The sequence below is a fragment of the Microcaecilia unicolor genome, chromosome 7, assembly GCF_901765095.1.
Source record: "Microcaecilia unicolor chromosome 7, aMicUni1.1, whole genome shotgun sequence".
Lineage (NCBI taxonomy): Eukaryota > Metazoa > Chordata > Amphibia > Gymnophiona > Siphonopidae > Microcaecilia > Microcaecilia unicolor.
In genome coordinates, this window is record NC_044037.1 from 228,390,054 (window position 1) to 228,412,739 (window position 22,686).

The window sequence follows — 22,686 nt, forward strand, 5'->3', positions numbered from 1 at the left end:
GCCTAGGCTCACTTTTTCAAAATATGTTCCTTGCTCCTCATTTGGTGCATAGATATTGATAAAAGTTATTAATTGATCTTCAATCCTCCCTTTGATTGCTAAGCATCTGCCTTCCTCCCCCTTGTATATGTCTTCTGGTACAAATCTTAAGTGGTCATCAATATAGATTGCCAACCCCCCCGTCTTTCCCCCTTTGGAGTTTGCTAATATAGTGCCCTGCCCCAATTCCCTGTATCTAATCAAGTGTTCATCCCTTCTTTGGATATGGGTTTCTTGCAACATTATTACGTCCCATTTCAGTCTCTTTAATTCTTTGAGAACAATACTTCTTTTCCCAGGGTTATTCAAACCATTGACATTCCATGATCCTACCCGTATCCCCCTCCCTCCACCCCCCTGACCCCCAGTGGGCTCCTGATTCTGGCCCCGGACACTCCTGGCCAGTGCTACCCTGGAGGTAGTGCATCCGCGCCAGATAGTTGCCCCTGTAAAATGTTTTCATTTACTATACCATCCCCCTCCACCCCTTTCCGCATCCATAATTCCCCACCAGACAACGCTTATCTTTTGGTCAACAGTATGTCCACTGTTTAGTATACTACCAAAGTATCTTTAAGCAGTCATCGAAACAGCTTTTCAGTCATTTCCCCTCGTTTCTCCATCTGGGCAGGCTGGTTTCATAGATCTGGTTCTCCTCTCGCCTCCGACTCTCTTCCAGCTTTGCTTTTCCGGGGTCTGTTTCCCTTGCTGTTGTCTTTGTTCTCCTTCCTTGTCCCTCGGAATATCCGAGCAGCCTAGATCTCTCAGGATTTTCCAGGCGCCCTCCACGGCCTGGATTCTCCGCGTTTTAGCTCCTACCGTGACCAGGATGCCTCTCGGGTACAACCACCTGTATCGCTGTCCAGTTTTTTGTAAATAAGCTATAATGTCTTTAAATTCTCTTCGTGTTTGCAAGGTCTTTTTTGCCAAATCCTGAAATATTTGTATTTTACAATTTTCCCAGGTTATCTCTCCCAGGGCTCGTGCTTTGCGCCAAACAACTTCTTTGATGTTGTATTCGTGAAAGCAGGCCACTATATCTCGTGGCCCCTCTCCTCTCTGCGGCCCTAGGGTCCGGTGCGCTCTGTCCAATTTATATTTCTCCGAGGACAAGCAGGCTGCTTGTTCTCACTGATGGGTGACGTCCACGGCAGCCCCTCCAATCGGAATCTTCACTAGCAAAGGCCTTTGCTAGTCCTCACGCGCCAATGCGCACCGCGCATGCGCGGCCGTCTTCCCGCCCGAAACCGGCTTGTGCCGGCCAGTCTTCTTTTCTCCGCGCTTGGTACGGTTGTGCTTTACCGTTCGTGCCCCAAAAAGTCGGCCTCGCGCGTCGTTTTTCGACTGCTTTCTGTGAGAAATCCCAGAAATTATTTGGATTAACCACTTTTGGTTTTTCCTCCCTCTCCTTCGAGGTTTTTCGCCCCATTAAGTTTTCTTTCGTCGTTGGGGTAGGCCTTACTTAGGCCCCGGTCGAAATTTCCCTTTTTTCTGTGCCAAATTTCGCCATTTCGTCTTTCGATTTCGCCGGCGTGATTTTTCCGCCCATGACATCGAAGCCTTCCAGCGGCTTCAAGAAGTGCACCCAGTGCGCCCGGGTAATCTCGCTCACTGACAGGCACGCGTCGTGTCTTCAGTGTCTGGGGGCTGGGCACCGCCCTCAGGCCTGTGTTCCCTTTTGCAAAGGCGGACTCAGGTAGCGAGGTTAGCCCAGTGGAACATTTTGTTCTCGGGCTCTTCGTCGGCATCGGCACCGGGGGTATCGAGTGCATCGACGTCTTCAGCGTCCAGACCTTCAACCTCGGCGGCCAGTACATCGAGTGCATCGAGGCATCAGCCCTCTGCATCGGCGCCGAGACATCGGACAGCTGCATCGACGTCGGTGGTACCGGGACCTCGTCTGCTGATGTCGTCGGACGGTGGTGCTTCGTCTGGAGTGCAGGTGAGGGCTGTCCATTCCCCTGCTGGTGGCGGTGAGCCTTCGGGTGGGTCTCCCCCTACCCTGAGGGCTCCTGCGGTACAGCCCCCCCGAGACCGACTTTCTTCGATCTCGGCCCCGAGGAAGCGACGGCTGGATTCTACGTCCTCCTCGTCGGTACCGGGAAGCTCCGGTGACATGCTTCGTCCCAAGAAGTCGAAGAAGCATCGTCACCGGTCTCCTTCCCATGTCGGTACCGAGAGCTCTGGGTTGCCGAAGGAGTCAGCACCCAGCAGGCATCGGCACCGAGAGGACCGCTCACCCTCTGTTCAGGAGGTGTCGATGCGCTCCACTCTGGACAGGCCGGAACAGTCTCCACGCCCGGAACAGGTTCTGACGTCGACGCCTGCATCGACCTCCATGCCTTTCTCTGCAGCCGCTCTGAACGAGAGCCTCCGGGCCGTTCTCCCAGAGATTCTGGGAGAGCTGCTGCGCCCTACCCCTCCGGTACCGGCGGTGCTTGCGCCACCGGTACCGTCGAGCGTGGCGCCGGCTGGCCCATCGCCCGAGGTGAGGTCTCCGGCGTCGGTGCCGCGTGCGGTACCGGCTGCCGTCGCCTCCCAGGAAGGCTCCCCGACTACGTCGGCGGAGGGAGCTTCGCCGATGCAGGCGAGGGAGTCTACCTCTCGACGCCCCCATCGTGGACGTGGCTCCACGGAGTCGAGTCGGGCACGGTTGCAGATACAGGTCCGTGAACTTGTGTCTGACACCGAGGGTGAGGCCTCGTGGGAAGAGGAAGAGGACCCCAGATATTTCTCGGACGAGGAGTCTGAGGGTCTTCCTTCCGATCCCACTCCCTCTCCTGAAAGACAGCTTTCCCCTCCTGAGAGTCTGTCTTTTGCTTCCTTTGTCCGGGAGATGTCTACGGCCATCCCCTTCCCGGTGGTTGTGGAGGACGAGCCCAGGGCTGAAATGTTTGAGCTCCTGGACTATCCTTCTCCACCTAAGGAAGCGTCCACTGTTCCCTTGCACCATGTCCTAAAAAAGACATTGCTTGCGAACTGGACCAAGCCTTTAACTAATCCCCACATCCCCAAGAAGATCGAGTCCCAGTACCGGATCCATGGGGACCCAGATCTGATGCGCACTCAGTTGCCTCATGATTCTGGAGTTGTGGATCTGGCCCTAAAGAAGGCTAAGAGTTCTAGGGAGCATGCTTCGGCGCCCCCGGGCAAGGACTCTAGAACCTTAGACTCCTTTGGGAGGAAGGCCTACCATTCTTCTATGCTCGTGGCCAAAATTCAGTCTTACCAGCTCTACATGAGCATACACATGCGGAACAATGTGCGGCAGTTGGTGGGCTTGGTTGATGCGCTCCCCCCTGAGCAAGCCAAGCCATTTCAGGAGGTGGTCAGGCAGCTGAAGGCGTGCAGAAAATTCCTGGCCAGAGGGGTGTATGACACCTTTGATGTTGCGTCCAGGGCCGCTGCTCAAGGTGTGGTGATGCGCAGACTCTCATGGCTGCGTGCCTCTGACCTGGAGAATAGAATCCAGCAGCGGATTGCGGACTCGCCTTGCCATGCGGATAACATTTTTGGAGAGAAAGTCGAACAGGTGGTAGAGCAGCTCCACCAGCGGGACACCGCATTCGACAAGTTCTCCCGCCGGCAGCCTTCAGCCTCTACCTCTACAGGTAGAGGATTTTTTTGGGGAAGGAAGACTGTTCCCTACTCTTCTGGCAAGCGTAGGTACAATCCTCCTTCTCGACAGCCTGCGGCCCAGGCTAAGCCCCAGCGCGCTCGCTCTCGTCAGCAGCGTGTGCCTCAGCAAGGCCCCTCGGCTCCCCAGCAAAAGCAAGGGACGAGCTTTTGACTGGCTCCAGCAGAGCATAGCCGACATCCAAGTGTCAGTGCCGGGCGACCTGCCAGTCGGAGGGAGGTTGAAAGCTTTTCACCAAAGGTGGCCTCTCATAACCTCCGATCAGTGGGTTCTCCAAATAGTCTGGCAAGGATACACCCTCAATTTGGCCTCAAAACCTCCAAATTGTCCACCGGGAGCTCAGTCTTACAGCTTCCAGCACAAGCAGGTACTTGCAGAGGAACTCTCCGCCCTTCTCAGCGCCAATGCGGTCGAGCCCGTGCCATCCGGGCAAGAAGGGCTGGGATTCTATTCCAGGTACTTCCTTGTGGAAAAGAAAACAGGGGGATGCGTCCCATCCTAGACCTAAGGGCCCTGAACAAATATCTGGTCAAAGAAAAGTTCAGGATGCTTTCCCTGGGCACCCTCCTTCCCATGATTCAGGAAAACGATTGGCTATGCTCTCTGGACTTGAAGGATGCCTACACACACATCCCGATACTGCCAGCTCACAGACAGTATCTGCGATTTCAGCTGGGCACACGTCACTTCCAGTACTGTGTGCTACCCTTTGGGCTCGCCTCTGCGCCCAGGGTGTTCACAAAGTGCTTGGCTGTAGTTGCAGCGGCACTTCGCAGGCTGGGGGTGCACGTGTTCCCATATCTCGACGATTGGCTGGTGAAGAACACATCCGAGGCAGGAGCCCTGCAGTCCATGCAGATGACTATTCGCCTCCTGGAGCTACTGGGGTTTGTGATAAATTATCCAAAGTCACATCTTCTCCCAGTGCAGAGACTCGAATTCATAGGAGCTCTGCTGGATTCTCGGACGGCTCGCGCCTATCTCCCAGAGACGAGAGCCAACAACTTGTTGTCCCTCGTCTCGCGGGTGCGAGCGTCCCAGCAGATCACAGCTCGGCAGATGTTGAGATTGCTAGGCCACATGGCCTCCACAGTCCATGTGACTCCCATGGCCCGCCTTCACATGAGATCTGCTCAATGGAACCTAGCTTCCCAGTGGTTCCAGGCTGCTGGGGATCTAGAAGACGTAATCCACCTGTCCACGAGTTTTCTCGAATCCCTGTATTGGTGGACTATTTGGTCCAATTTGACTCTGGGACGTCCTTTCCAAATTCCTCAGCCACAAAAAGTGCTGACCACGGATGCGTCTCTCCTGGGGTGGGGAGCTCATGTCGATGGGCTTCACACCCAAGGAAGCTGGTCCCTCCAGGAACGCGATCTGCAGATCAATCTTCTGGAGTTGCGAGCGATCTGGAACGCTCTGAAGGCTTTCAGAGATCGGCTGTCCCACCAAATTATCCAAATTCAGACAGACAACCAGGTTGCCATGTACTACGTCAACAAGCAGGGGGGCACCGGATCTCGCCCCCTGTGTCAGGAAGCCGTCAGCATGTGGCTCTGGGCTCGCCGTCACGGCATGGTGCTCCAAGCCACATATCTGGCAGGCGTAAACAACAGTCTGGCCGACAGGTTGAGCAGGATTATGCAACCTCACGAGTGGTCGCTCAATTCCCGTGTAGTGCGACAGATCTTACAGGCGTGGGGCACCCCCTTGGTAGACCTCTTCGCATCTCGAGCCAACCACAAAGTCCCTCAGTTCTGTTCCAGGCTTCAGGCCCACGGCAGACTGGCATCGGATGCCTTCCTCCTGGATTGGGGGGAGGGTCTGCTGTATGCTTATCCTCCCATACCTCTGGTGGGGAAGACTTTGTTGAAACTCAAGCAAGACCGAGGCACCATGATTCTGATTGCTCCTTTTTGGCCGCGTCAGATCTGGTTCCTTCTTCTTCTGGAGTTGTCCTCCGAAGAACCGTGGAGATTGGAGTGTTTTCCGACCCTCATCACGCAGGACGAAGGGGCGCTTCTGCATCCCAGCCTCCGGTCCCTGGCTCTCACGGCCTGGATGTTGAGAGCGTAGACTTTGCCTCTTTGGGTCTGTCAGAGGGTGTCTCCCGTGTCTTGCTTGCTTCCAGGAAAGATTCCACCAAGAGGAGTTACTTCTTTCTGTGGAGGAGGTTTGCCATCTGGTGTGACAGCAAGGCCCTAGATCCTCGCTCTTGTCCTACACAGACCCTGCTTGAATACCTTCTGCACCTGTCTGAGTCTGGTCTCAAGACCAACTCTGTAAGGGTTCACCTTAGTGCAATCAGTGCATACCATTACCATGTGGAAGGTAAGCCGATCTCAGGACAGCCTTTAGTTGTTCGCTTCATGAGAGGTTTGCTTTTGTCAAAGCCCCCTGTCAAGCCTCCTACAGTGTCATGGGATCTCAATGTCATTCTCACCCAGCTGATGAAACCTCCTTTTGAGCCACTGAATTTCTGCCATCTGAAGTACTTGACTTGGAAGGTCATTTTCTTGGTGGCAGTTACTTCAGCTCGTAGAGTCAGTGAGCTTCAGGCCCTGGTAGCCCAGGCCCCTTACACCAAATTTCATCACAACAGAGTAGTCCTCCGCACTCACCCTAAGTTCTTGCCAAAGGTCGTGTCGGAGTTCCATCTGAACCAGTCAATTGTCTTGCCAACATTCTTTCCCCGTCCTCATTCCTGCCCTGCTGAACGTCAGCTGCACACATTGGACTGCAAGAGAGCATTGGCCTTCTACCTGGAGCGGACACAGCCCAACAGACAGTCCGCCCAATTGTTTGTTTCTTTTGATCCCAATAGGAGGGGAGTGGCTGTGGGGAAACGCACCATATCCAATTGGCTAGCAGATTGCATTTCCTTCACTTACGCCCAGGCTGGGCTGGCTCTTGAAGGTCATGTCACGGCTCATAATGTTAGAGCCATGGCAGCGTCGGTAGCCCACTTGAAGTCAGCCACCATTGAAGAGATCTGCAAAGGTGCGACGTGGTCATCTGTCCACACATTCACATCTCATTACTGCCTACAGCAGGATACCCGACGCGACAGTCGGTTTGGGCAGTCAGTTCTTCAGAACCTGTTTGGGCTTTAGGATCCAACTCAACCCCCCGAGGGCCCTGTTTGTTCTGTTCCAGGCTGCACTCTCAGATAGTTGGTAAATTTTTTAGGTCAATCTCAGTTATGTCCTCGCCGTTGCGAGGCCCAATTGACCATGGTTGTTGTTTTGAGTGAGCCTGGGGGCTAGGGATACCCCATCAGTGAGAACAAGCAGCCTGCTTGTCCTCGGAGAAAGCGAATGCTACATACCTGTAGAAGGTATTCTCCGAGGACAGCAGGCTGATTGTTCTCACAAACCCACCCGCCTCCCCTTTGGAGTTGTGTCTTCCCTTGTCTTTGTTTTGCTACATATGAGACTGGCCGGCACAAGCCGGTTTCGGGCGGGAAGACGGCCGCGCATGCGCGGTGCGCATTGGCGCGCGAGGACTAGCAAAGGCCTTTGCTAGTGAAGATTCCGATTGGAGGGGCTGCCGTGGACGTCACCCATCAGTGAGAACAATCAGCCTGCTGTCCTCGGAGAATACCTTCTACAGGTATGTAGCATTCGCTTTGCCTGGGTTTTGCGTTTCTCCACCATCACCTCCAGTTCCCAGGATAAAAGCACACAGCTCCTGCACAACTTTTAACGCATCTTTATGTGTCTCATCCTCTGGTATGCCTTTGAAACGCAGGTTGCATCTCCTAGACCTGTTTTCCAGGTCTTCCAGTTCCCCTCGACTTTGGTGTTCTTTTTGTAAGGCTTGCTGCAGCTCTTTCACCTCCTCCTCCATGACATCCACTCTCTCCTCAGTCTCTGAGACTCGTTTCCCAATGTCTCTCAGTTCTTCTCGCAATTCTCTTACTGCAGTTTGTATTCCTTTCCTGGTAGTGATCATTTCAGCTTTGAGCTCTTGAAACCATCGGGATATGTCCGTTTTACTCAGCTCCAGATTTTCCTCTGTCAGTTCCTTGGGGTCCAGGTCCGATTCGGAAACTCCGTCCGCCATTTTGGAACTTCGTGACGCCACAATTGCGCCCGCTCTTTTCCCCGTTCCAGGTGTCTTCGCTGAGTATTTAAATTTGGCAAGCTTTTTCCGTGCTGCCATTAATTCAAGCGCTCAATGTGTTGTCTGGTACGGTTTTGGGATGGTAAAACAGCTTTTTTACCCTGGCTTTAGCAGAGCTCTTTCCTTAGGCAGCCATCCAGTAACGCTGACATCACTTCCTCCATGAGAGGTTTTCTTTTATCAAAGCCACCTGTCAAACCTCCACCAGTGTCATGGGGTCTGAATATCATTGTCACTCAGCTGATGAAAACTTCTTTTGAGCCACTGAATCCCTGCCATCTGAAGTACTTGACCTTGAAGGTCGTTTTCTTGGTAGCTGTTACTTCAGCTCGTAGGATCAGTGAGCTTCAGTCCTTAGTAGTGGATGTACCTTATACTAAGTTACATCTCAACAGAGTAGTCCTCTCCACACACCCTATGTTCCTGCTGAAGGTGGTGTCTGAGTTCCATCTGAACCAGTTGCTAGTCTTGCCAACATTCTTTCCTTGACCGCATGCCCATCCTGGTGAAAACAGCTTATACACCTTGGATTGCAAGAGAACATTAGCCTACTATATGGAATGGACAAGGCCCCACAGGCAGGTCTGCCCAGCTTTTTGTTTCTTTTGATCCCAACAGGATAGGGGGGGTCGCCATCGGGAAATGCACCATTTCAGTTTGGCTGGCAGATTGCATTTCTTTCACATGCCCAGGCTGGCCTTGGAGGGTCATGTCCGAGCCATGGCTGTGTTGGTAGCCCACTTAAGGTCAACTTCCATTAAAGAATTTTGCAAGGCTGTGACGTGGTCTTCAGTCCACACATTCACATCTAACCACTGCCTTGAGCAGGATACCCAATGCGTCATTCGGTTTGGGCAGTCATTGTTGCAGAATCTGTTTGGGGTCTAGAATCTAACTCCACCCTCCTAGGCCCATTTTATTCAGTTCCAGGCTGCACCCTCATTCAGATTATATATAGTTTAATGTTAATTTCTGTTATGTCCTTGCCATTGCAAGGCCCAGTTGACCAATTTTGTTGTTTTGGGTGAGCCTGGATGCTAAGGATTCTCCACTTGTGAGAAGATAGAAGTCTGCTTATCCTCAGAGAAAGTGAAGAAACTTACCTGTAACAGGTATTTTCCGAGGACAGCAGGCTTCATATTCTCACAATCCCTCCCACTTCCACTTGGAGTTGACTCCTTCGTTATTTTTACTTTATTTTTTTTTTTTGCTTTAGTATTAAACTGAGGAGACTTCGTTTTCATGACGGGCGGGAAGGCACTCGTGCATGCGCAGTGGAGTGCAGTTTGTCCTCCACAAAGCTCTATTTTTAGCTTTGACAAAATGCCGGACTGGGTGATGCAGATCGGCGTCACCCACTTGTGACAATTTGAAGCCTGCTGTTCTCTGAGAATACCTGCTACAGGTAAGTATCTTCGCTATAGCAAGGTATCATTTGTATATTATAGTATTTTGTGTTTAAGTTTTCCAGCTACTATTGGCTGTTCTGTGGGTAGAGGTTTAGTGGCTAGGGCAAACAAGAGCGGGTACATCAGACAACCCTGTCTTAATGCTCTGCCTAGCAAGAAGGGCTCTGATATTTCCCAATTAACCATAATTTGGCTAGAATGAGCTATAAAAAGAGAACATACCCATAAACTATAATTCCCCCCAGACCTTTTTTTTCCATAACACTAAACATAAAGTCCTATTCTACCCTATTGAATGCTTTTTCAGCATCGATTGCAACACACACCACTTTTATTTTCTCACAGGATCCAATCAGTTAAATTAACTGCCCTACATATATTGTCTCCCAATACTCTCCTCTCCACTAAGCCTGTTTGATCCCAGTGGACAATTTCGTGTCACTAAAATTTTGGCAAAACTTTTCATGTTATTATTTAATAGTACAATGGGCCTGTAACTGGTGCACTGAGAAGGATCCTTTCCTGGTTTTAGAAGAATTACAATTTGTGCTTTATACATACTACTAGGCAATGGATCTTCCTGTTGGATGCTGTTGTAAATGGGCTAAAAAGGGAGCCACTTAGTCTAATATGCCCTTGTAAAATTCTGCCGGAAATCCATCCTCCCTTGCAGCTTTTCCTGGTGTTTGATTCTTAATGGCTTCCTCAGCTTCCCAAGACTGTATATTCCTATTAAGCTATAGTCAACCTTTCTCTGATGTAATTGGTAGAGACAATTTCTCTAAGTGTGCATTAATCGCGGACTGGGAAGCCATATTTTCTGACTTTTACAGTGATTCATAAAACCATCTAAATTCCACTGCAGTCTCTTTATTTGTTGCTAGAGCTTTACTCTTTGGATTTTCCAGTTGTCGAACCCACCTGGAGTCACTCTGCTTCTTCAGCTTCCAAGCTAATATTTTACCTGGCTTAGCAGGAGCTCCAAGCGCTGCATTTCTTACAAGTTTAGTTGATCATGTTTTTCTTTTAGTAATGCATAAGTTCTTGGGTCTCTTGTTTATTTGGTTTGCAATGCTGATATTCCTCTGATTAATGAGGTTCTCTGCTGTTCTCTCTCTTTTTAACCTAGCTCCCTTTTGTTTGAACAAACCTCTCACATAAGCTTTTCATACGTCCCACATCATTTACGGAAACATTACCAGTATCATTCGATGCCACGTAGGCTGCCTATTCTTCCCTAAGCCAGCATTGTATTTTGTAGCACATTTGCCCTCCAGGATTTCTGTAATTTCAGTCCCCTCTTCCTCCTCCTGATACCGTAACTCAGGCCATCTCCCCAGTTGGGAGACTGTACAAAGCATGTATGAATTTTTCGGTGCAGAGAAGTATGTATAATTTCTGCAAGCTTTACTCTTCTCCCTCCAAATATCTACCAGATTCCATTTCTTAAGCAGGGCCCACAAAGTGTTGTTTATTTTCCCCATTTAGTGTTCAGAGAAATATGTTCTTGTTAGGTGCTCTTATTTTCAATACTCAATTGGCTATTTTTTTAAATGAAGTTATGAACAGCATTTGATACATGCAATATGCATGACCATACATACTATTAAGATTCTTGGAACAGTTTTTTCATTATCCAGAGATGTAATAGTCACATACTACCCCAATAAGCGTATTAATTCCTTCAGATTACGTTTTCGCATTGCTGCTTCAAATATATTCTGAGTTTAGAGAGTTTCTTGGCTTGGAACTAGTAGTGCTTCTAGGACACCATGTTGTGCTTCAATGCCTCAAAGACAATAAATGTTCAGGAATCCTAGGGTTACTGTACTTTGGTGTCCTAGAATGTACTATTTTCATGGACTCCAAGAATTTTACGTCTCACGGGTAATAGATACTTCAAATACATTTCTGATGCTGAGAGTACATACACCTTATAAACAGGATTTGTTACATTCATGATAAATTTTGAGATACATAAATGTTCCTCACTTGTCAATATTCTGATACAAAGTAAATAAGTCTTTTAATTTGAAGTTGTTCTGCCACAACTTTATCTAAGCAGTATGTCAAGCCTACAGTTTTCATTGAGAGCACTGAACTCTGAATGCTGTTGCCTGTATACAAGTTCTGCCTAAAATCCCACATTTGTGTGCTGCTTGTTAAATTTAAAATGCTGCCTCTCCCCAATTATAGTTTGGCAACTTTAACCATGTTTGCTAGAATAAGTTTTTTATTCTCAAAGTTCCTTTTTCTTGTCTGTTTATATATAATTATTATTATTAGCATTTGTATAGCGCTACCAGACGCATGCAGCGCTGAACACGTGACATAAAGAGAGACAGTCCCTACTCAAAAGAGCTTACAATCTAAATAATACAGACAGACGAGACAGTTACGGGTGAGGGAAGTAAAGGTGAGAAGGAAGGAAGGGGCAAGGGGGAGAGCAATTGAGTAGTGGCTAGGAGCTAAAAGCAATATGAAAAGGTGGGTTTTCAGTATAGATTTGAAAACAGGTAGAGATGAAGCTAGACGTATAGGCCCAGGAACTCTATTCCAGGCATAAGGTGCTGCGAGAGAAAAGGAACGAAGCCTGGAGTTAGCAGTGGAGGAGAAGGGGGACGACAAGAGAGATTTGTCCAGTGAGCGGAGTTCACGGGGAGGAATGTAGGGAGAGATGAGAGTGGAGAGGTAATGGGGGGCTGCAGAGTGGATTCATTTAAAAGTCAGTACGAGAAGTTTAAACTGTATGCGGAAGCGGACAGGGAGCCAGTGAAGTGACTTGAGGAGTGGGCTAGTGTGGGTATAATGATTCTGACAGAAAATAAGTCGTGAGAAGTTTGCTACCGCCCCATGATCAGAGGCCTCAAGTGTGTGAAACAAGGCGCTCGTGGGCTCTGAACGCAACTAGCATGCAGATACATGCAAAACAGGGCTCTTAGCGCAAGTAGCATGTAAATGCATGCTAAACCTATTCATCCGCAACGATCATCGACCAGCGTGCCTGAGATTGGCCCGCTGGCCGTGGCAAACCCTACACCAGCTTGGAGCCGGCGTTAGGGTTTGCAGACCATTGGGGAGGAATGGTGAGCCCTGTCCATCATGCATTTGCCTGCTAGCAGGCCCCCATTCCCCCCCAATGCAACTGCCCCTGCAGGACCCCCGGCCTGACCGTTCCCCTCCTCCCCAGGGACAGGTCGCTGGAGGTTCCCCCAACACAGGTTCAGGGGGGGGGGGGGCTGGAAATCCGGTGGGTCTCCAGCCCCCCTACCCCCCCCCAGCATCCCTCAGATGTTCCTTGTGGGCCATGGGTGAATCCCCCCCCCCCCACCTGGTGGTCTAGCGGCTCTTCCCCACCCCCCTACCTTCAGTTAGAGGAGGGAGGTGGCCTCCCTTCTCTTCCATCAGCACCACCTGGAAAATGGTGGTGCCCAGACCTGCCCAGTGCATCCTGGGATGCACTGGGCGGTGCTTCACACCATATAAGGGAGAACTTGTGTGGGGGGGTGGGGTCGGAGGGACCGAAGGTCCGCCGGACCTCCAACCCCCGTTTCGCTTGACAAGTGCGGGAGGATTACGCTCAGGCACAACTCTCCCGCACTTCTACCCCATGATCAGAGAAAATTGTGTGCTTAAATTTGCATGCAATTATCTCTCCGTGCTGTTCCAGCGCTATTTTTACAGCACTGTTTGGAACAGCGCAGGGCTTTTGATTATCTGCCCATAAGTGAGCAGAGTAACTTAAAATAAAGTCCCTGAGGTTACCTGTTTAACTCTGTCTACTTTTCCTGAAGTTTAAAAGCGGTGTCCCAGCAAATCCTTAGCAGTGAAGTTCTGTGGAAGTCCTTTCACAGCACCTCTTCTGGAAGGTGATATTTATTGATATCTATGAATTTTCTTTCCTTGAGCCCTACTAGACACATTGTTACTTGCAGTCTTTGAGTTGAGGATTAGCTAGTGTTGGGGGAGCTATGCAGTGCAGCTGGTGAAGAACCCAAATCTCATCAGCCATAGATAGACGCTGATAGAGCTGAAAAAAGCAGCTAGCACGAAACTAGAATCTTGGTAGCCAAACCACAGGCGCTGTCAATGTGGGCAAGTTGGAGCTGAGTTTCTCAGCTGCACAACTTATAAGGAGCTCAGATAATTATATCCTCAGCATGCTTGATTTTGAAAGGAGTCTTGCTATTCTTTTGGGTACTGTTGCATAGGTTTTAATTGTCAGATTCTTTGTAACTAAATTATATGTGAGGCTCTTGCAGAAATTGAAAGCATAGTTTTTACAGAGGTATGCATCTTATTTTTAATGAGAGAAAATAAGAGTTCCACCCAAAAGTTTTTGGAAAGCATACCGATTTTTCCTCGACACTGGAGAACCATGGAAAATATCCTAATTCTTCCTCATATCTTGTGTCTTAAGTGATGTACTCTGTGATGTATTTTGTTTACTTATAGTAGCAGAAGTGTCAAGAGTACAGATTTTTTTTCTGAATTAATCAGAAAGTATAGTTTCTACACGGATTTTTCAGACTTGTATAATATATACATCAGTAGAAATATGAGCTCAGTTTTAACATCCCTGCACATGTTAATGCTGTTGGTTATATATATGTACCTGAAATAAGGAGGTATTTTAAGTTAGACTGGATTACTACTTCTGTTGCACCTGTGTGCATTGCTACCGTAGGCTCTTTCCAATGGTATATGGCACTATTATGAAATTGAGCTCTAAAATGGTCTTTATCTAAGGTTAAAGGGCAGCTAGGTGCCAAGCTAACTCATAAAAACACTGAAATATTGTATTAATAACCTTTTGTTTGATAGTTTATGCTTTGTGGGCAATATGTTGTAAATGTATACACCTTAAAGGCAATGTCTGTGCAGTGAGTATGATGTGGTCTGTGATGAAAAAACTGTCAGTCTATTGTGCAGTTGTCCTCAGGACTTTGTGGATGTGAGTCCTGGAACGGAACTGTCATCTGATGCTGAAGCTTCATCAGTTTGTCTGTTCTGCTTTGTCAGATTTGACAGTAACAGGATGAAGTTTGTATCACCAACCTACTTGTCATATATAGTATGACAGTCATTGAGGCAGTGCAAATATAACTTCACTGGGTTGGCCATGTTTCTTTTGACATCTAGCAAATGAGCAACATTCATGAAGTGGTCCATGGCGTAATCCAATAGAGCAACAGACTAGGGAGGCTGGGATTCCAGTCCCCCTTATCCCAGTGATATGTCTTGTGACTTTGGGCAAAGCACTTCATCTTCCACTGTGTGAGTTACAAACTTAGATTGTAAACTTTTGGGGGCAGGGACCTATCAACTAGACCTGAACTTTCAATTCCCCCTGAGATGATATTTGGAAAGATGAGTGGTTGAATTCAAATCTAAAAAGTATAAAAAATACAAAAACAAACTAGGTTGCAACCCCCTCTAATGATATACAGCCTAGGGAACCTAACCTCTGTTCAGTTACAGCAGATAGAACATAGAATATGTGCCAGTTTGAAATTGTGGTGGTGTTAGAGAAATGTCAGGGTACCCCTTCCGTAATTTGAATGTGATTTCTCTTTGGAAAACTGTGCAGTTTAAGAGTTGGCCTGTGTTCACAGAGAAAGCTTCCTCACTGGTAAGGTCTGTTGATCTATAGCTCAGTGTGGAGGTGGATAGGACAAAGCATTTGAGGACTTTTCAATGTAGCCAACTCTTGAGTCAGTTGTTGAAGTACTGCTTTAACATCCTCTAACTTTTTTTTTCTTCAAAAATATGTAGTCTGCTGTTGCTGCTGCTTAATTTGAATGTTCTCTGTAGCAGATGGCAAAACAACATTTTTTCCAAAGTATATGTTTTGAGTTGAGAGGTTTGTGCCATGACCAGCTTAATTGCTTTTCTTTGGAATTTTGCTGTTTTCCTGAATCTACTTTTATAACAGTGTGGCATGTTTTTAAAAAATGAACTGTTAATATTTTGATTGTGTTATCAGTACTATTGGATACTGCTAACATGTTCTTATTTTTCTTTTGCATCATTTGTAGACGAACTGTGATCTTAGAAGACAAATAGATGAACAACAAAAACTACTTGAAAAATACAAAGAAAGGTTAAATAAATGCATTTCAATGAGTAAGAAACTTCTAATAGAAAAAGTGAGTTAAAATATTAATATATTAAAAATATATTTTAAGATTTCTTTTTGTGTTGTACCTATGTATGTTTAATTATGAACAGTCAGATGAAGTTGAATGTGTTACTGTTTTGGTTTTTGTAGAGCACACAGGAAAAACTGGCCAGTAGAGAAAAAAGCATGCAGGATAGATTACGACTGGGTCACTTCACAACCGTTCGACATGGTGCTTCGTTTACTGAACAGTGGACAGATGGCTTTGCATTTCAGAATCTTGTCAAGTTAGTCACTGCTATGTTTCTTTTTAAATACTTTGTTGTGAATTTTTACTGCTATTCTGTTATCCAAAAATGACTTTATTTTTGTATTTATTGGGATTTATTAACCACCTTCATAAAGAGATTCACTCAAGGTGATATACAGTAGATACAGTTTAACATCAAACGTACAATTTTGTTAACAGCATAAAAATATTAAAATGAACAAGTAAAGACATAGACAGAATGAAAGAGGAAAACTTAAAAGGAGCAAATTGAGACCTAAGAATAGGACTACCATGAAACAAGATAAAAAATATACACATTTAACAGCACTGAAATTCAAATAACAGAGATATATATAATACAATGTAAGCATAATATCGATGGAGTATCTAATAAGCACACAATTAGAACATTCAAATAACATTGCTATGATACTAATGCTAACGATTCCACGCTGCTATCTGTTTCATGTGCAAAGTTTATTTTATTTGACTCAATTCCATCTTTATCATATAGCGCAACCCTTTATATTTATTTATTTATTGTTGTTACATTTGTACCCCGCGCTTTCCCACTCATGGCAGGCTCAATGCGGCTTACATGGGGCAATGGAGGGTTAAGTGACTTACCCAGAGTCACAAGGAGCTGCCTGTGCCTGAAGTGGGAATCGAACTCAGTTCCTCAGGACCAAAGTCCACCACCCTAACCACTAGGCCACTCCTCCACTCCAGAGAACCCACCTAGGCTGTGATCCCAAAGGTAGGTCTTATGACCCCATTTATGTTCCCAACCCACATTTTGGGAAGCTCTATCCTATTTTAGTTGGAACCACTCTCTGTGCCAAGTCTTGTATAATCTCCACTTTTTGTGAAATCTGTCCCTTTCCCAATTCTTAAAAGCTGTAATCGTACATGTTTTTGTATATATCCTCCATTCGTCTGATAACTGAGACATAGGGGTAGTCTTTCATGGTGCCTGTGACATGCCACTAGATTCCTTGCCATAGCAAAACACACCCTGTAGCCCACCTCCATCAGTGGGATGGACAAGGAAGTTTTAGCCACCTCAGAAATTTTTTGCTACTCTTCCTTGCTCCATTGGACCCCTAATTTAGTCTCCTATACTACCACGAAGGGAAGGTTCTCATCATTCCACACCAGTAACTCTCCATAGATTCTTTAATAAAAGCCCTTTGGTGCCCTTATGTCTTGTGTACAGCTCCTCAAACCCTATTGAGGGCCCACCCAATCCACAAGCAAGCACTTCTAATGTAATGAACCACTTTTCTCCAGTCCATACTATGATTGCAGCTCCTCAGATTACTTTGTTCCACTCTTCTGAGTGAGGAGGATGTGGTTTAAGGAATATCAAACATATAAACGGCAAGTGACCGACTCACCTGCAAATGCACAGTACAGACTTCCCTCTCTGTCCCACCCTCGAGTCAAGAAGTCATGACGTCAGAGGGCGGAACAGAGAGGGAAACGGACTGAGTCGTACTGTCCTGGAAACGAACATCGTGCGAACCAACCTCCACCCTCCTCCTCCTCCTCCCCCTCCCATCCCCGCCGCCGCTCCCGCCCCCCTCCGTATCGGGCCCCCTGCACTGACCTGACAACGCCTCTCACCTCAGTGTGGAAGCGCTGCAGGCAGCAGCAGAGCGATCTGCTGCTGTCTGTAGCGCTTTCACATGGAGGTGAGAGGCGCTGTCAGGTCAGTGCAGGGGGTGCGGCACGGGGGGGGGAGCGGTGGCGAGGAGGGTAGCTGGACATGGGGGGAGGGCAGGGGGGAGAGGGCATGGTTGCAGGACATGGGGTGAGAGCAGGGCAGACAGGAGGGTTGCTGGACATGGGGGGGAGGATCGGTGGACGGGGTGAGGCCAGGGGAGAGAGAGGAGGGCTGCAATACTCGCCCGTTTTTACGGGCTTAACGGCTAGTATAATATATAAGCTCCTTAACAAAAATGAAAGTGTTTTTCAGCAGATGTATATACCTAAAATAATCCTTTCAAAAGGCACGAATGGATACTGTGAAGATTAATTAGTTAGTGGTATAATATTAGACATAAAAAGCATGATGATGTTATAAATAATTCTCCGAGGACAAGCAGGCTGCTTGTTCTCACTGATGGGGTGACGTCCACGGCAGCCCCTCCAATCGGAAACTTCACTAGCAAAGCCCTTAGCTAGCCCTCGCGCGCCCGCGCGCACCGCGCATGCGCGGCCGTCTTCCCGCCCGAAACCGGCTCGAGCCGGCCAGTCTTCTTTTGTCCGCACTCGGTACGGTCGTGTTTTCGCCGTGTCGAGCCCCGGAAAGTCGACCTCGCGCGTCCAATTTATTTTGAGCGTGTTTTTTTCCTTCGGGAAAGTTTTCTCTTAGTCGGGAAGTGCTCCGGAAACCCCCCGCCGGGTTTCGTGTAAATCCTCCCCGTACTTCCAGCTTTTTGCCCCGGTAAGTTTTCTTTCATCGTCGGGGTAGGCCTCTTTTGGCCTCGGTCGAGATTTTTCTCCCTCTAAATTTTGGTGCTTCAAATTTCGCCATTTCGGCTTTTGATTTCGCCGGCGTGATTTTTCCGCCCATGACATCGAAGCCTTCCAGCGGCTTCAAGAAGTGCACCCAGTGCGCCCGGGTTATCTCGCTCACTGATCGACACTCGTCGTGTCTTCAGTGTCTGGGGGCCGAGCACCGCCCTCAGAACTGCAGTCTGTGTTCCCTGCTTCAAAGGCGGACTCAGGTAGCGAGACTAGCCCAGTGGAACGTGTTGTTCTCGGGCTCTTCGTCGGCATCGGCACCGGGATCTTCGAGTGCATCGACGTCGTCAGCGTCCAGACCATCTTCCTCGGCCGCCCCTGCATCGAGTGCATCGAGGCATCGGGCCTCTGCATCGGCGCCGAGACATCGGATAGCTGCATCGACGTCGGTGGTACCAGGACCTCGTCTGCTGATGTCGTCGGACGGTGGTGCATCGGGTGGAGTGCAGGTGAGGGCTGTCCATTCCCTGCTGTGGCGGTGAGCCCTCGGGTGGGTCTCCGCCTACCCTGAGGGCTCCTGCGGTACAGCCCCCCCGAGATCGACCTTCTTCAGCCTCGGCCCCGAGGAAGCGACGGATGGATTCGACGTCCTCCTCGTCGGTGCCGGGGAGCTCCGGTGACATGCTTCGGAAGAAATCGAAGAAGCATCGACACCGGTCTCCTCCCCGTGTCGGCACCGAGAGCTCTGGGTCGCCGAGGGATTCGGCACCCAGCAGGCATCGGCACCGAGAGGACCGCTCACCCTCTGTTCAAGAGGTGTCGATGCGCTCCGCTCTGGACAGCCCGGAACAGCCTCCACGCCCGGAACAGGTACTGACGTCGACGCCTGCATCGACCTCTCAGCCTTTCTCTGCAGCCACTCTAAACGAGAGCCTCCGGGCCGTTCTCCCAGAGATTCTGGGAGAGCTGTTGCGCCCTACCCCTCCGGTACCGGCGGTGCTTGCGCCTCCGGTACCGTCGAGCGTGGCGCCGGCTGGCCCATCGCCCAGGTTGAGGTCCCCGACGTCGGTACCGCGTGCGGTGCTGACCGCGGCCACCTCCCAGGAAGGCTCCCCGACCACGTCGGCGGAGGGAGCTTCGCCGATGCGGGCAAGGGAGTCTACCTCTCGACGCCCCCATCGTGGACGGGGTTCCACGGAGTCGAGCAGGGCGAGGTTGCAGACACAGGTCCGGGAACTCGTGTCTGACACCGAGGGTGAGGCCTCGTGGGAGGAAGAGGAAGATCCCAGATATTTCTCTGACGAGGAGTCTGAGGGTCTTCCGTCTGATCCCACTCCCTCTCCTGAGAGACAGCTTTCTCCTCCCGAGAGTCTGTCTTTCGCTTCCTTTGTCCGGGAGATGTCTACGGCCATCCCCTTCCCGGTGGTTGTGGAGGACGAGCCCAGGGCTGAAATGTTTGAGCTCCTGGACTATCCTTCTCCACCTAAGGAAGCGTCCACTGTTCCCTTGCACCATGTCCTGAAGAAGACATTGCTTGCGAACTGGACCAAGCCATTAACTAATCCCCACATTCCCAAGAAGATCGAGTCCCAGTACCGGATCCATGGGGACCCAGAGCTGATGCGCACTCAGTTGCCTCATGACTCTGGAGTTGTGGATTTGGCCCTAAAGAAGGCTAAGAGTTCTAGGGAACATGCTTCGGCGCCCCCGGGCAAGGACGCTAGAACCTTAGACTCCTTTGGGAGGAAGGCCTACCATTCCTCTATGCTCGTGTCCAAGATCCAGTCCTACCAGCTCTACACGAGCATACACATGCGGAACAATGTGCGGCAGTTGGCGGGCTTGGTTGATGCTCTTCCCCCTGAGCAAGCCAAGCCTTTTCAGGAGGTGGTCAGGCAGCTGAAGGCGTGCAGAAAATTCCTGGCCAGAGGAGTTTATGACACTTTTGATGTTGCGTCCAGGGCCGCTGCTCAAGGTGTGGTGATGCGCAGGCTCTCATGGCTGCGTGCCGCCGACCTGGAGAATAGAATCCAGCAGCGGATTGCGGACTCGCCTTGCCGTGCGGATAACATTTTTGGCGAAAAAGTCGAACAGGTGGTAGAGTCTCTCCACCAGCGGGACACTGCATTCGACAAGTTCGCCCGCCGGCAGCCTTCAGCTTCTACCTCTACAGGTAGACGATTTTTCGGGGGAAGGAAGACTGTTCCCTATACTTCTGGCAAGCGTAGGTACAATCCTCCTTCCCGACAGCCTGCGGCCCAGGCTAAGCCCCAGCGCGCTCGCTCTCGTCAGCAGCGTGCGACTCAGCAAGGCCCCGCGGCTCCCCAGCAAAAGCAAGGGGCGAGCTTTTGACTGGCTCCAGCAGAGCATAGCCGACATCCAAGTGTCAGTGCCGGCGACCTGCCTGTCGGAGGGAGGTTGAAAGCTTTTCACCAAAGGTGGCCTCTCATAACCTCCGATCAGTGGTTCTCCAAATAGTCCGGCAAGGATACACCTCAATTTGGCCTCAAAACCTCCAAATTGTCCTCCGGGAGCTCAGTCCTACAGCTTCCAGCACAAGCAGGTACTTGCAGAGGAACTCTCCGCCCTTCTCAGCGCCAATGCGGTCGAGCCCGTGCCATCCGGGCAAGAAGGGCTGGGATTCTATTCCAGGTACTTCCTTGTGGAAAAGAAAACAGGGGGGATGCGTCCCATCCTAGACCTAAGGGCCCTGAACAAATATCTCGTAAAAGAAAAGTTCAGGATGCTTTCCCTGGGCACCCTTCTCCCCATGATTCAGCAAAACGATTGGCTATGCTCTCTGGACTTGAAGGATGCCTACACACACATCCCGATACTGCCAGCTCACAGACAGTATCTGCGATTTCAGCTGGGCACACGCCACTTCCAGTACTGTGTGCTACCCTTTGGGCTCGCCTCCGCGCCCAGGGTGTTCACAAAGTGCCTAGCTGTGGTAGCAGCGGCGCTTCGCAGGCTGGGGGTGCACGTGTTCCCATATCTCGACGATTGGCTGGTGAAGAACACATCCGAGGCAGGAGCCCTGCAGTCCATGCAGATGACTATTCGCCTCCTGGAGCTACTGGGGTTTGTGATAAATTACCCAAAGTCCCATCTTCTCCCAGTGCAGAAACTCGAATTCATCGGAGCCCTGCTGGATTCTCGGACGGCTCGCGCCTATCTCCCAGAGGCGAGGGCCAACAACTTGTTGTCCCTCGTCTCGCGGGTGCGAGCGTCCCAGCAGATCACAGCTCGGCAGATGTTGAGATTGTTGGGCCACATGGCCTCCACAGTTCATGTGACTCCCATGGCCCGCCTTCACATGAGATCTGCTCAATGGACCCTAGCCTCCCAGTGGTATCAGGCCGCTGGGGGACTAGAGGACGTGATCCACCTGTCCACGAGTTTTCTCGAATTCCCTGTATTGGTGGACGATTTGCTCCAATTTGACTCTGGGACGTCCCTTCCAAATTCCTCAGCCACAAAAGTGCTGACCACGGATGCGTCTCTCCTGGGATGGGGAGCTCATGTCGATGGGCTTCACACCCAAGGAAGGTGGTCCCTCCAAGAAAGCGATCTACAGATCAATCTTCTGGAGTTGCGAGCGATCTGGAACGCTCTGAAGGCTTTTCAGAGATCGGCTGTCCCACCAAATTATCCAAATTCAGACAGACAATCAGGTTGCCATGTACTATGTCAACAAGCAGGGGGGCACCGGATCTCTCCCCCTGTGTCAGGAAGCCGTCAGCATGTGGCTCTGGGCTCGCCGTCAAGGCATGGTGCTCCAAGCCACATATCTGGCAGGCGTAAACAACAGTCTGGCCGACAGGTTGAGCAGGATTATGCAACCATCACGAGTGGTCGCTCATTCCAGTGTTGGTGCGACAGATCTTCCAGGCGTGGGGCACCCCCCTGGTGGATCTCTTCGCATCTCAAGTAACCACAAGGTCCCTCAGTTCTGTTCCAGACTTCAGGCCCACGGCAGACTGGCGTCGGATGCCTTCCTCCTGGATTGGGGGAGGGACTGCTGTATGCTTATCCTCCCATCCCTCTGGTGGGGAAGACTTTGTTGAAACTCAGCAAGACCGAGGCACCATGATTCTGATCGCTCCTTTTTGGCCGCGTCAGATCTGGTTCCCTCTTCTTCTGGAGTTATCCTCCGAAGAACCGTGGAGATGGGAGTGTTTTCCCGACCCTCATCACGCAGGACGAAGGGGCCCTTCTGCATCCCAACCTCCAGTCTCTGGCTCCTCACGGCCTGGATGTTGAGGGCGTAGATTTTGCCTCTTTGGGTCTGCCAGAGGGTGTCTCCCGTATCTTGCTTGCTTCCAGAAAAGACTCCACCAAGAGAAGTAACTTCTTTCATTGGAGGAGGTTTGCCGTCTGGTGTGACAGCAAGGCCCTAGATCCTCGCTCTTGTCCTACACAGACCCTGCTTGAATACCTTCTGCACTTGTCTGAGTCTGGTCTTAAGACTAACTCCGTAAGGGTTCACCTTAGTGCAATCAGTGCATACCATTACCAAGTGGAAGGTAAGCCGATCTCAGGACAGCCTTTAGTTGTTCGCTTCATGAGAGGTTTGCTTTTGTCAAAGCCCCCTGTCAAGCCTCCTACAGTG

The 22,686-nt window shown here is 49.8% G+C and overlaps 1 protein-coding gene across 2 annotated transcripts in view; it reads left to right on the top strand.

Annotated features, from left to right (window-relative positions):
* TLK1 (tousled like kinase 1) overlaps window positions 1-22,686 on the top strand; it is a 342,919-nt gene that overhangs the window by 209,283 nt on the left and 110,950 nt on the right. For both annotated transcript variants that reach the window (XM_030209141.1, XM_030209140.1), the window contains exons 9-10: window positions 15,249-15,359; window positions 15,482-15,618. In XM_030209141.1, the coding sequence (XP_030065001.1) occupies window positions 15,249-15,359; window positions 15,482-15,618 (248 nt within the window). The remainder of the gene's footprint in view (window positions 1-15,248; window positions 15,360-15,481; window positions 15,619-22,686) is intronic.